At 41.2% G+C, this 15629-nt stretch overlaps 1 protein-coding gene across 1 annotated transcript; it reads left to right on the top strand.

The window, feature by feature from the left end:
• Positions 1-11023: 11023 nt before the first annotated feature.
• Positions 11024-13827, top strand: tbxtb (T-box transcription factor Tb). The gene is made up of 8 exons (XM_084561250.1): positions 11024-11304; positions 11412-11676; positions 11811-11945; positions 12170-12231; positions 12343-12404; positions 12499-12675; positions 12983-13115; positions 13384-13827. The coding sequence occupies exons 1-8, from the start codon at positions 11099-11101 to the stop codon at positions 13652-13654; spliced, it is 1311 nt and encodes a 436-aa protein (XP_084417376.1). The 5' UTR covers positions 11024-11098; the 3' UTR covers positions 13655-13827.
• Positions 13828-15629: the final 1802 nt, after the last annotated feature.

Below are 15629 nucleotides of genomic sequence, written 5' to 3' on the forward strand. Positions count from 1 at the left end.
GATGCTGCCTTCGCGCTGTCACCGACACTTTGAGCGCAACAGGGAGAGCAAAGTACTGCAGGCCCCTCCGCCGCGCCGCGACAGCATCACTGTGGCAACGGAACTGATAAATCCTGTGTCTCCAGCAGCTTTTGTGAGAAAAGACAAAGCAGACACTTCCTGAACCGACTCGGCCCATAAACTTTAGTAATGCGGTCATTCAGTGGCAGCCAGTGAAGAGCGAGGCATTTCCCGGGAACAGAGCGACCTCAGAGAAGAAGACTTAGATCAGAGAGTACAATCCTCCCGTTAAAGCTCAAGCACGCTTTATTCTTCATTTAAATGTTATAAAACGGGAGACTGTAGCTCCTTGTTTTACTGTGTAGCTAATCTACTTTGGCATGTAGGCTGCTACTCCTAAAGCTTTGCATTTCTTTCTGTATCATGCACCATATTTCACATTCCTTTTCGCATTATATGTTCTCCTGTTACTCCTATTTGTCTTTAGTGCATCAGCTTTAAAGAGGTAGTTGTTGAAATTTGTCCCTTAAACTTCCCTGAGCAACATTTGCTTCTTTTATAATCAGGATGAAACAAGGACACTGTTGGCCAATGATATGCACTTAGGACAGATCATAGCCTTACCAAACTGTTTTCTAGAGGCATGCTCCAGAACAGGGTGAGGGCTTTGTAGGAGAGAACGTGGGCATATTCCTCCTGCACATATTTTATTTAATTATTTATTTATTTGTTGGGCGTGCATTGCAAGCACACAATGTCAGGTTGTTGTGTGGGAGGATGCTCTTGGCAGCCGAGAGGGATTACCAAAAAAAAAAAAAAGGAAACATTCTTATTTTAATCTTCAGGCAAGCAAGCGGACGGATTCACTCCCACAGCATCTAAATTGGGATTTTACTGTTGACAGGCAGGGGAGGAAGTCAAAGCAGAGCTCTGGAGGAGGAAGGCAGATCAAGACAGCGGCGGCCCAGACCCAGAAACCGGGCCCTGGCGTCAGGCACTGCTGGAGCAGGTTGATAAACACTCTACAAATGCAGTGATCCTCAAGATACTAATTATCTTATGTTGCTGCAGAGTGTGCTTTCATCAATATATCTCTAACTGTAGTCAGAGCCTACACGCTCAGGTGGCCCACTTTTGAACACACTTCCCCTCAGTTGGTGGCCTTCATTTTCGTTTGTTTGTCCTACAGCGCCATCTAGAGGCCTACAGGAACATGCATCGACTCAGAGATGCTCTGTACCAGCGCTACGCTGCCTTGCTCAAAGACAAGGTCCATTCACAGAGATTGCAGCTACAGCAGAGGAATGAGACCGCCACAGCAAAGTCAGAGAATGAAACTAAGCAGGTAAATCATTCAATCTTTCAATTTGTGAAACGATTTGCAAAGCTCATAATCTGCCTGACGTCCACATCTAATGATTTCAAATGAAAGATTTTATTATTTTTTTTTCAATTGTAGAAATATCACTTGTGCATTAAACGCATCAGAACCTTGACTGCTGTCAATGATACCGTTCCACCATGCTGATGTCCTTTTCCAGATTATTATTTATTATCAGTTGTTTCCAGTGTGTTAACGTGCTGTCTCCTCTAAATAAATTTGGGGCAATGTGGCTGAAATTAAATTACCTACTTATCCTAATTTCATTTGACATAGTTTATTTAGATGAATCAGCGAGCAGTGAGCAGTAATGAAGTTTCATTGAGGGCTTATCTACAAGAAAAAAAAGTGAAGCAAAACCAGACAATAATCCAGGACATCTTTAGTTGATATTTAGTGGGTCTAAATAATACATTTGTTTAATAAAACCATTTGAGACAGTCCCCCCGCGACACTTCACAGGACAAGTGGTTACCGAAGATGAATTAATGAATGAATTAAACCCATTTGACTGAAAATGAAATGGAGGATTTAGAGAACCTTGAGGATCTGGGGCTCCCAGTCAGTGGTTACCTCCCTGTCTGCCTCTCTGACGCACTCAACACCAGGGGTCAGCAGTAACCTCCATCCACAGGACAGAGTTGTTTTACAGACAGAGGAAACTCTAACCTCTATGTGTTGTGTATATATATGCGGCCTGCTTATTTCCTTTGATGCATCTAAGAATAAAATGTGTTCGTAAAGTTGTTTGTGTTAAGTGATGGAGCTAATACTCAAAAGTGACTCATGTGCAAAAGTGAGTTTTATGTTAGATTATTATAGACGTGCAATTTATAAATAATGTGCATGTCATAAACAGTGTCTTGGTTCAATGAAGTTAATCAAATGAATTGGATTTTATTATTGATCTTTGTTATTCAGTGTGTGAATAGGTCATGGGAGGTTGCTCTGCTCACACTGAGACATAATCAAATGTGACATGGTTGCATAAGCCTTGTAATTTAAAATATCTGCAATACTCAAAGTTTTATTTTTTTTTTCTTGTAAGCCATGACAGTGAAAGCTTAAGCTTTATTAGAGATGCAATATTTTTGCTGCTCCCATTCACCACTGCATCACCCTCTGTCTGTGCCCTAATACACAACAGTGCAAATCAAAGCCTCTCTGTTGTGGCGACAACACCTTCACATTCCCCCTTTACTCCTGGAGTGCCACGCATATCATTAACATGCTTACAGTTACCAAGTAGATCCTGTAAATCTTAATATCCTGCACACTGGTTTAGTGAGCTAACACAGTTAAGTAGCAGCTATTACGTGGGCATGCTTCAATCAAATGTTAAGTGCAAAAGAAATGAATAATTAAGGAGATTAGATAAGTAATGAGTGACTGATGTAGAATGAGTTAATCCATGTGTTATTTTGTTTTTTAATTCAGTGGAAGCAAATGTATTTTGAAAATTTTAGCCTGATTTTCAATGTCTGAACTAAAATCTGTGAAAGATTCGGGCATTTTATGTGAATTTAACATTTAAAGTTAGGAATTTGGTCATGATATTTGAATCCTTTTGCCCCATCTTGTTTTACCATACATTCCTCCACAAAAATAAATAAATTAAATAAAAATCCGAGTAAACCGTAGCTGCAGGGATTGACTTTGATTTTGACTGTCTCGCCTCGTTTCTGACCGGGTGTGAAAAGAGCAATACTCTTCAGAGAGGGGGACTAACTAACATGAGAGAGATCCTGTCTTATCTTCCCCCCTCTGTAAAAGTCAAGCTTCTTGAGGAGGATGTAATTGTCTTCTCTAATGACTTGCACTTGGGTTGAGGGAGTGGAGGGGAGGGGTGGAGGCAAAGAGAGCACAATAAAGGACTTTAGAGGCCCTCCAGTATAAGAATCCTTTGCTTCAAATTGCTGAGCAAATGAAACTACCCGTTGTTTCCTCAGCTTAGATCGAGGCTCTGTCAGACGTGGAGGTGAGGCCGGGCCAACACAGGCAAAGGCAAGGACACCTGCTGGGGCCTAATTGGTCCCTGCAGCAGTTAATGGCTTCCTGTGGCTGCGTGTTTACTTCTCATTTGTTCTGTGTGCTCTGTTTCCCAGCCCCTGAAACAAGGGAGGCTCACTTTAAATCTTTATTCCCACAACTCTCCGTCTCTGTCCTTCTCTGACTGTCTGTCTGCCGCCGTCTTGCCTTGTCTTTGCTCAGAAACAAAAGAAGTTGGCCTCCTGTGAGCCACAGCACAATGACTCATACCTGACGTCCCTCCCCAAAACCAGCTACTACCTGGTAGGTTCGGCACAGAAACGGAAAGTATTACGTCTCTTCTTCTTCTTCACCCCTCATGACAACATTAAACAAACCGTTCCATCAATGTCCATCCTTTCTTAGATATTTCATGTCCAGAAGCAGTTAGCCAAGTGTGGGCATCTGAAAACCCACCATGACCTAGAGGACTTTTATAGGTGCATCAAGTTCAACAGTTGCCCTTCAAAGCTCCAGAGAAGTCTGCTGGACGTCAGGAAAAAGAGTTGAGTCTTTTGTTTTCACATAAATAGATCTCTTCTTCTTTCTAGATCTCTTATTAAAGAAGTTATCATTATGTTTGTTTGCAGTGCTGGAAAGCAAATCTGCCTCCAACCTCATGACGCACTACAAGACATCAGAGAAACATCTCAGCATTGATGAGAAAAGACACGAGGATCACGTTTCTCATTCCAGGTTGAGGCTTTTTAAACTTTAAACTCAATTTCAAAGAGACACAAAATGATTTTTAGCTGCACAGCTTCACAAGTTCCATCAAAGCTTGCAGTGTAGTTTCTACATCTGAGGACCAATATGCCTGAGGTTTTATGTTTCCAAGATACAGCCAGTGTTATGACGGAGGGAGATGTTACCCAGCTGCACAGAGTACTCTGGACCTTTGTTTGCACTACCTTCAAGAACAAACAGCCTCTCCGCTGGATGCTTGTTTAGCATGGACCCTCCTGGAGGAGAGAGCTGATTACTCACGTAGAAGTGAGATGACCAAACACAGCCTGACCCCCTCCGTCGTGGAAATTCTGCTCCTCTGACGGCCGCTCCGGCTCTCACAAACATCATCCAGGGGAAAATGTTGTAATTATGTCCACTACAAAAGAGACGTGCCACTTGGGCCGGTGGTGTCACTTCATGCCAGCACAGCGAGCAGATGTTGAGCTGTTTGGAGAGTTTCTCCTCTTTTAAAGCTTTATGGGCTTCCAGGCAAACAGCACTCCATTTAACGAAAGTGGCGGAGATAATCTGAGAGCCTGTTAGACTTTAAGTCGTACTGATTAGCGACACAAGTAACTACACACAGTTTAGTTTGAAGAAACCAGAAGATTTTGCTTACACTTGAGCTGACACTTGGATTAACATTATCTTTTAGTTTATGCCCTACATAGCTTAACCTTTCCAATGTGAGATCTTTCACTTCACCTTCAACGTATTTTAGCCCTTTGATTTAAACTGCTATTTCAAATTTAAGGAGTACATTTTAACCATATCACTACAAATGGCATTTTAAATCCTTGATGACATTTCACTCAGGTGTTTCTCGTCTTCCGCATCCTGACCTTTTTAAAAAATATACCTAGATTGGTTGGATTTTCTTTACTTTTTTAAATTATGCACAAATTCATTCAGGAATTCATTCGTCCAGTTCACCTGACATGACCTGCCTGATTCCTCTCCTAATGTCGGCTCACGTTTCAAATTTGACAGCTTTCACTTCACCTTAAACTAAGTTTAAATATAAATTTTTTTGTCTCAAGTACACGAGCAGGTATCACTACTAATATTCAATCCTTATGGCCTGTCGTGGCTTCTGTTCATTTCTTCACTTTTTAAAAATCTAGTTTCCTTAGCATTTGTTTTGAATAATTTTCCGTCAACTGTAGCCGCAGGAATTGACTTTTAAATAGATGGTCTAGTTTCTTTACTGATGTCAGTTAATGATATTCACGTGTGGAAATTTACTTTGCTTCTGTAAATTATCAACTAATTCTTTTAGGACTTCTACTTCAATGGATATTTCAAGCTTGAGTCTTCACTTTGTGGCGGCTCACATTTTAACTTTGCTTTACAAAATTTCTTGACGTGATAATGCCATCAAAGTACTTACAACATTGACATTTTGCATTAGAAAAGTCTTTCCCCTGGTTTCCTGATTGTAACTTTCTACCACACAGAAGTTCAAACTGTTTTACGTTTAATCTAAATTTAAATTTAAATTTCTGACCCTTCTCACATTACCCCCAGCCTCCTTTGTGTTGGCATGTTGTGAACGTGTAACAGAACAGTGTCGGCCGCTGTCACAATTAGGGACGAACTCTGTTTAGTGGGAGCATGCACAACGTTAGTACGAGGCTGCCACCGTGAAGCTGCACATTCGCTTGGGGACATTAGGAGCCTGGTAAGAAGGCGAGTGAAGGGTTGAACTGACAAGTTCTCCATCTGTGTGAAATCTCATCGCTCCACAGACAAACATGGCGAGACAGCGGCCCCCTCCTGCCCCCACAGCCTGACTGTGCCATAGGCACATTCCCCACATGCATGAGAAATACCCAAAATAAAAGCAATTAGAGCTGAAGCCAAAATACGGAGCCGGCAAAGTCCATGGTTATGTTTTAAAGTAATGAGCCAGTTCATCCAATCTGTTATTTATATGTTTGTTATTAACTGCTATGATTTATTGGACAGTTGGTGCAGTAATTTACTCTCTTTGTGGCCTTCTGGTCATGGTCTCTTCAACGTGTTGAATTTCACAAGTACAGGTCTGCAAAATTAGATTGACCAGAACATACCATGTCTATTACTATAAACTGACCTCAATGAGTGGAAAATGTACATAGGACAGGGCTGGTGTAGTTACCTTTATTTTGTAGGAACCTGCCGATAAACACTGTTTTCACATTCAAGCTTCTACCACGTGTGACATATGAGCACTGATATTTTACATATACTGTGTAAGTGCACTGGTCCACATCCTCATTCCTCCACCTGCATCTTGTGCAGCTTGTGGGGTTTGTATAGATCTGTTAGCTGCTGCACTGTCCTGTGAGTAAACGCTGCCTTGCTCAGGAGTCCTCCCTGGAGCCAGTTTGCACCAGGCAGACAAAGTGTGTTGTCACCCGAGTGTGCAGTGTTATCGGGTGTGAGCTGCTCCGCATATGCGTACTCTTGAGAAGTAGCACACCATTAGGAATATATTAACAACACAAGATTTTGTGTGCAGGTCACACATCACAGAAAGCAAGTTGACCAGGAGATGTTGAAAGATGTTTTTACACCTTTGCAAGGCATCTTCCTGTAGCTCCCACAGCTGTATGTAGAATAGACTCATTTAAATGTATGTCTCTGTGTGTGTGTAGGTTATTAGGGAAAGGGTCTTCTTCTGGGGAGACTTCGGCTGAGCTGATCTTCGATGGCAGCCAGGAGGCAGATGAACCTGAGCAAACGTTTCTCAAGGTTAGTGTGGAAACCACAGAGGCAGTAATCTCACTTAACAAGGCCAATGAGAGGGAAACACTTCTGGAGCAGTGATCTCCCAACTACCGCCTCAAGTCAACACGCATAATCCCACAGTGACAGAATTCACTCACCAGTAAAAGGTACAGCTATGAGCCAACTAATGTCCATTCAAAGTGTTAACTTTCCATTTGGTTCCTTAGTTTTCTCTCACCATGTAGAAGTAACATCCATTAACAAGGAAGAGTAAATAATAATGGACAAGTAAGGTCTTGTTTGGCATGTGACTCTTAAGACTTGAACATAATACGAATACCACTTTTATATTTGTGCAGTAGGCTTCGGCTAACCTCAGCATACAGTTGGGTTAGCTAGCATACAGTGTACACATGTTGTTTGTTCAATACACGCAAAATTTAAGATTTAGCTTTTAACTGGGATTATCCACTGATTGCCTGGCAACCACAAGGTGATAGAAAGTCTTTTACACAAAATCAAAGTGTATAATTCTACATTTTAGTTTGTGTCGATCGATTAAAACAGACAATGCACTAAATGTAATTTATGCTTGCTGGTAGGAAGATGTTGCCGTGCTAGCTGTTCTCCCATGTTTCCATGTCATTATGCTAAGCTAAGCTAATCGTCTGATGGCTATCACTCCATATTTAACACACTCATCGAAAATGAAGAAAACCAAACGTGTTGAAGTGTTATTTCCTGCTTTCAAATTTTTTATATAAGTGAACATAGAGTAACTGTAGCTTTTGTGAAAGAAAAACTTGTGTATCTTTGCTCATAACCTCCAAACAACAAAAGAAAAGTTACTGATTAAATTGTGAATGGCAGATAAAGATAACCAAGAGTGGCTCATTAGAGGACAGAGAACTTCATTTCAACTATTCACACAGATGGCCGGTAAAGAGACTCAGACAAAGCAAGGCCACTGGAGAATTGGAGGTTATGCTCCTGTGCTGGGATGAGCATATACGGGCAAGCATGCAGGGACTCATCTTTTCTCTCACCTTTGTGTCAAAATGGGCCTATGCAAACAGAGGATGAGGCTGGCTGGAGGGAGAGCGGCGGAAGGCAAACAGTGACTGGTCAAAGTCAGCAGACGTGCGGGAGCGTTTCTCACCGCAGCTCGGTACTGAAACCCACTGTCAGCTGACAGGTCTCTCCAGCATGCAGTGGGTTTCAATGCATGCGAGTTAATATGTATTAGTACAATGAATAAAGTACATATTTTGCTTTATATATATGTTCTTGAGGGGTAGTTATTTGTCCTGATGCAGGTCAAATAGTCAGTCTATTCTGTTATCTCACAATAATACTATATACTGTATGCATTTGGGGATGCACTAACTCTTAGGTACATGGTAATTGCAAAATACATTGTATGCTTATGTTTTTCAGTTCGCTAATCCCCTGTGTTTTAAAATTAAATTAAATGTTTCCATATTTGTAGCCACCTACTGTAGTTTTTTATGTGACTATGTGAGAAGCTTGCTCGTGGCCCCTATTAAACCACAGTGAACACACTGTACGAATGCAAAAGGTAATTTGTTGCTGAATAGAAGATACTTTTTAAAATAATAAACAACATTATTGCGCTACAAGTTAATCGCAGTTATGTCCCAACTTTAGAAGGTTTGCATCTGTTAAACTTGATTTCCATACAGTGTGAAATAGGAACCAGTGGTAGAGAAGGGGACAGAATCAGAAGTAGTGATTTTTAGGGAAATGGTTAAAGTCCCTTAAGCTTTGAAAAGACTCAGAGCTGAGTCAATACAAGCTCCAATGTGTTCTCTGAGCTTTATTTGAGTTGCACCTGCATTTTATCCTTTGAGGATGAGTGGGGGTCTATAGCACCTTATAGATCAATAATGTTAATTCACAATGCTGCAGACCCGCATTCAGGAAGTAGCCTGGTGTGACTCTTAGCGCTGGGTGGGGTGTTGGAGGAGAAAAAGTAGGCGCCAAATGGGACACTAGGACTGTGGGAAATGACGCTGGTCGTGACACCTCTGACTTTTACGTCATGGGTGCCTCAGCTCTTATTCAAGGGAATGTTTCTTTTTAAATTACAATATGATTAATTGAGAATGATACATAAATGTAATATGTGCCACCCACAGATGAAAGCCCCTACCTTTGCAACCCTGCAGCCTAACTTTATGAGGAACTTTCAGAGCAAGATGCCTGATTTGGTAAGTCAGCAGTTAATTAAAGTTGCCTCTTGGTTGCAACGTGTAGCACAGGACAACAAAGGGAAATGTTAATGTTCAGTACGGTTTCTCAAACCAGAAATTCCCTGAGATTCCAGAGAAGAGCAGGAAGGCAGAGATTTACTTGAGACGTCTGAGAGAAATGTACGAGCTTTCTTTAACCAACATGGCGTCCGCCCAAAGGTTGGTGATTCAGAAACAACGTAAATGGTTAATATTGGTATTTTATTCACTGACATTCAGAACCAGTGAGGAGACCGAAGATCAGCAGTGTATTGAAAAAGTCTTTTTCAACTGCTCTTTAAACTGAGTTGGGTTTGTTTTTCTCTGCTTGCCGTGAACTCTGGTCCAGACTGCTGGACAGAGAGACAGACTCACTGTGCTGGCAGGAGGAAGGAGGCGTCCAAGATTTGGTTAGTAACACAAACCAGCCACAACAAAACACCACAGAGCTCCACGGAAGCTAGCACGTAGCTGTCATCTGCTTTTAACATTTTGTTTTTCATTTCTTGTTTTTTTGGGAGCCACTATAGCAACAGTATTACCAGAATGATGAGGCTTCACTTCATATAAATCACGTCATGAGTTCTAAGTGTTTTTCCTTTCCTGTTACTTCCTAGGTCCTTCCAGCCATTGAATCCAAAAAAGAGAAGAAGAACCAAACAAGCCAGCCACCTCCCCGCTCTACAATACACCCGAGAAGTGTCCAAAACCACAGGCCTTCATGTCACCCAAGCAGAGTGACCTCAGCCAGGTACAAGAAAACAAATATGAAAAACTTAAATTTTTGTTGGAGACCAAAAAAAAAAAAAACTGTTTGTCACTTGGCATTGTGCATGTGTGGGTGTTTTCTTGGCAGCCATCAATGTTTTGAGACTCCAGTTCGGGACACAGCAGCAAGCTGTTGGAAAACACCTCATCCCTTATCCATAGAAGACGTGCTTCGCCAAAAGCATGTAGAGGTAAAATAATTTCTCATAGTGGATTATTTTTCCTTTTCAATAAATTGTATTGTTTTTATATAAAATATTTGCTCTCTCTTCAGATCATTGACTGTGGGATTAAGTTATGGAGAAACTACATAGAAAACCCAGATCAATGAAGATATCACCACTGTAGCATCTCATGAAAAGCAATGGGTAGAGTTGTTGGATCAGTTAATATATTTTGTTTTCGAGAGATCAGACCTAACAACAATATTATCTTGTAATTAGATGCTGTTGTTTTTTTTCCTGGTAGTTCCTATACTTTCTGAAATAAAAGTTATACTCTAAATGTTAAATACAGACTGTATGTGGTTTACTCAAGGAAAATAGTTTGTTGCACTTGAGTTCATTTCTGAAATGTGTTTGTCATGTAGTCAGTCATTTATTAATATATTCATCCATGATATCTGTCTCTCCTCTGCTGGGACATTATTAAAGCGCTAACAAAGGAATAAAAATGTATGTGTTTTCACTTTACAAATGTCTTAAACTGACTAATCAGTCTTATCAAATTTGTATTAACATATCAGCATTTATATCAACATTAAATCTGGCTTTTTTTTTCTCATAAAAGCAGTAAGAAGTTAAAGAAATAAGAAAAACTAAAGAGGACCTAAGTGTGAGCCTTGAGGGACTAGTCAGCCTACAGTGGCTTGGTTTCTGCAGGTGTGGCTTTGATCTAAGTGTCAATATTTACAGGTTGATGTAATAAAGAAGCTTAAACTGCTTCATTCAAAAACGCTGTCATCCTGTGAGCCTCAATGATATGGCAGCTCTCAGCCAATCTGTGACCAGCCCGCAAAGATCAAAGCGGTGTCGAGCCAACCATCTCTGCTCCAAACACCCATCCCGAGATGGAGCTCCTCTTCAGCCTATATATTCATGTGAGCTCTCCGTGGCTCCGTGAGAGTAAAGTTGTCTTTGTGAATACACAAGAAGAGGGAAGAGGCAGATTTAGGTTTTTCAATAAGCCCCGTGTTCGCAACGATTCAACCCTGGAACTGCTGGAGAGGATGGCGACAGGCGCTGGAGAGTGTCCCAGCAAGGCCGTTCAATACCGGGTGGATCATCTTCTCAGTGCGGTGGAGAGTGAGCTGCAGGCCGGCAGCGAGAAGGGCGACCCCACGGAGAGGGAGCTGAAGGTGTCCTTGGATGAGAGCGAGCTGTGGCAAAGATTTAAGGAGCTTATAAATGAAATGATAGTCACTAAGAATGGAAGGTAAGCTTGATGCATACAAGCAGTATTAAATAATCATTCGGATTAAAAATACAGCTCTGAAATTTAACATGAAAATAACTATTATTATTATCGTATTTTTCCTCAAGGCGCATGTTTCCTGTGCTGAAAGTCAACGTGTCTGGTTTGGACCCGAACGCCATGTATTCGTTTTTGTTAGACTTCTCTTCGGCCGACAACCACAGGTGGAAATATGTGAATGGGGAGTGGGTGCCTGGGGGCAAACCTGAACCCCAGACTCCCAGCTGTGTGTACATCCATCCAGACTCTCCAAACTTCGGGGCACACTGGATGAAAGCTCCCGTCTCCTTTAGTAAAGTCAAACTCACAAATAAACTCAACGGAGGTGGTCAGGTGAGGGGATGTTCATTCGTTTATCTTTTTTTCAGCCCTTTACCTGTACTTTTTCCCATATCCAACGATTCACGTGAATATGATTCAAACATAAGAATTAACCAACTTTGTGTATTTATTTATTTATTTTGTAGGTAATGTTAAATTCCCTACACAAGTACGAGCCACGAATCCATATAGTCCGGGTCGGAGGCCCGCGGAGGATGATCACCAGCCATTCCTTCCCGGAAACACAGTTCATCGCAGTGACAGCTTACCAAAACGAAGAGGTTGGCACATTTTTATTTTGTTTATTATTATTATTATTATTTCAATTTGAATAAAAACAATAAAAAAAAAAGATATCGAATTGACGCCAGCAAAACTTTGTGTGAGCGCGTAAAACACGTGCGTAAGTTACGCACAGCTTTTACGCACGTTTTTTATTTCATCGTCTGAGTTTTTACTGATGCCAAACTACAATACTAATTATTTTCTCATATTTGAATTTTAGATAACAGCACTGAAAATAAAGTACAACCCTTTTGCCAAAGCCTTTCTAGATGCAAAGGAGCGGTAAGAGACCATGTAGAGTTTATTTTCAGCAGAACATTTATACTAACTGATGTGAAACTAATTAGTCCACCAATATGGCCTGTTGAAATAAACCAATCTTTATTCTTGTAGGAGTGATACCAAAGACCTGAGGGAAGACGCCAATGAAAACCAACAGTCGGGTTACTCTCAGTGTAAGTATACACTAATTTTGTTTATTTCTAATTTCATCTCAGATTAATGGTGCTCATCTGGTTCCATCACGTCTTTTCTCCCCCGTGGATCCAGTAGGTAGCTGGTTTATTCCTGGCACAGGATCCCTCTGCCCCTCTGCCAGTCCTCACAGTCAGTATGGGAGTCCCATTTCCCTTTCGCCGTCCCACGGCTGTGAGCGTTACTCTCCCCTGAGGAACCACCGCTCTGCCCCTTACACCAGCCCGTACGCCCATCGGACCAACTCGCCCAGTGAGTGTCTCTCTTTAGCCTTTACCTTCATAAATCCAAGACTCACACCACTTCCACCCCCAGCTATTAACAAGAAACTCAAACAAACGTTGCTGAGCAGGGAATGTTTTGCATTCCTCTGGCTTTTGTGTGAGTGGAGACACAGAGCTGTAAAGGTTTCAGCTTGAGACAAGGAATGTATCAGACTCATCATGTTGACTATCATATAAATCCAGGAATATGCAGAAAATACAGCAAGCTCATTGACAAAATTGATTTCTGACAAATCATTTAATGTGATGTTCTTGATCCTGTGTTTGTGTTGCAGCCGGTTACTCCGATAACTCTTCACCCTGTCTGTCGATGCTGTCCAGCCATGACAACTGGTCCAGTCTTCAGATGCCAGGACACTCGAGCATGATGCCCATGCCACACAACTCCACCTCTGGTACCAACTCTAGGTTTGTGTCATTCCTGTTTTTTTATTTATATTTATTTATTTACCTTAAATTAGATCATGTTTGGGGGATGTCCTTGTGAAACTAACAGATAGTGTGCACGTTGTGATGAACAAACATCTGATAGCTCTATTTGTTTAGAGCTTTGTAGAGGTCGGATATTTGTGGAAATAAGTTCAGCTTTTATCTTTAACCTTTCTGGTCAATTGTCCTCTATCTATATTGGCTTATAAATACTTTGCACTGAACTACTTTACTTCCGTCCGTACAGTCAGTACACCAGCCTGTGGTCTGTGAGTAACTCACCCCTGACTCCAGTGACCCAGAACGGGGGGATAAACAACTGCCTGAGCTCCCAGTTTCTTCGAGGGTCCAGCAGCCACTACCCAGGCCTGTCTCACTCGGTCACAGTGCCCTCCTCTGGCTCTCCCATGTACGACAGCAGCACTGCCACGGAGGTGCACGACACTGCTCAGTACGACGGCTCGCCCCACGGCAGACTGCCTCCAGCCTGGACCCCAGTTACACCTCCGTCCCTTTGATGGAAGCGTCTCTGCAAGTTGAGGGAGGGACAAAGAGAGAGACGGCCATCAAATGTTGTTCTGCAGGATGTTTTAATCCTAAAACAAACACCTTCTATTTTATCTCAAAAGAAATTTCACAAACAAAATGTTCTTTTTAGTTTTGGTGTATTGTCGATGCACTGCAGGGCTTTTATAGGCTAAAGGAGTCTTTATGGTTGCCCCAAAACAATTGCTTTGTTTGCCTGTCTTGGCATCTTTATAACAAGTAAATTGGATAAGCTAGTTTTTCCCCTTTGGTTTATTTTTCCACTATATATTTAAATTTTTGTGAACCTATTATCTATTTTAATCTGCTTATATTAAGCAAAACCTCTATGATATCCACATCAGCATGCAAAAATGTGTGCAGCTGATAAATGCTAAATGGTTTTTAAACATTGTTTATAATGTAAATGAGAACACGCGCCAGGTCTATGTACTGTAAATAGATGAAGGAAGCATTTTGTACCACAGTGTCGCAGTTTGAAATAGTTATGCGTGATGTGATGAAATGAAAAGGAGGATGTAATGTCTAATCTTGCTATGCGGACGATATGCAATTTTCTGTGCCATTAAAAGAACATATACTGTATTACATACAGTGTATATCCAGTATTTCAATGTGCTTTAACTCATTGCACAAACTTCTCTTTGTTTTTAAGTATCATTCCAGCCAGTGTCCTTCTTATTTGCTACTGTATGTCGTAGAAGCATGGAGGCATACTGATTCAACAATGAGAAATTCCACAGAAGCATCACATGTGATTTCTGTTCCTCTGTTGCTATACGCTCTCTTCGAAGCCACCAGAGCCCATTCACAAAAATTCTTCATTTTACCGTAAAGAACAAAAGAGTTGCCAGGAGTCTACCTTTGCCTCAGTCGATTAGTTTGTGGGTTTCATGGTGTGACATTAGCGTATTAGTTTTGATCTCTATTAAGATATTAAAACATCAAAACCTCACAGCTATAGACCAGCAACTCCTGGGTCCTGCAAGTTAAAATTATTGTTTTTCTCAATGGACCATTGCACACGGAAACCCAAGCATCCCTTTAAATTGTGGCAGTTTTGCATCAATGTAATGTACAGTTTTCAATTTCAAGTAGATCAAACGGTTAAGTGGAGCTGTTCAATAATTTTACTGTTCGTTTCGGCATCAGGATCACTGCATTTGAATAGTGTCCAAATCGATGCTATTAACTTCAAATATGCAGGATAAATGTCAGCTGACTCAGGAGCAACCTCTGCGTGCTCCTTCTGCAGCGTCGAGGGATCGTTTTGCACACATGGGTGAGGAATTACATGCGCGTGCATTTGAAGGAGGGGGTCCGACTGCTGGGGGGGATGTATAGACTGAACGTGGACGTCCAGGTGAGAAATCCCAGAGAACAACACTCAGCTCCAGCTCTCACACCCTGTTTCCATTCAAATCTCTCAGCAGGACAGCTTGCTTGGTTGTACATGTTCATCTACTGTGTCTGAACATTGAGGAAAGTGTGTCAGCCTATAAATACTTTAACCTCTTGAAGCGTAATGCCCTCTAAATAACTCAATCACTGCACAGATTTTTCTCATCCATGTAATTCAGCCATTCAGTAGAAACATATCCCTGTGATCATAATATTTATAAAGTGTCTAAGGTTGATTACATTATTTAAAGTCTTCAGTTAATAACTACTCAATACGATTTGTGGTGTTTTCATTAAAAAAAATATTTACCATTTGTTAAACGTGCAGAAATACTGCTCTCTGTTCCTTCTCCCTACCTACAAAGCATTTTAGCACCACTCTGTCACATTGCGAGCCCAGACATGTGTTTTGTTAATTAGGTTAGAAAAATATATTAACTCCCGTCAGTGCAGGCATGACATGGAAATGACCTCAGGCCACAGCAACAACGAGATTTCTGTGTTTGACCTGCGTTATTTAACTGAAACCTTAGATACGAATTAAAT

This window comes from Chelon labrosus, assembly GCF_963514085.1.
Source record: "Chelon labrosus genome assembly, chromosome: 15".
NCBI lineage: Eukaryota > Metazoa > Chordata > Actinopteri > Mugiliformes > Mugilidae > Chelon > Chelon labrosus.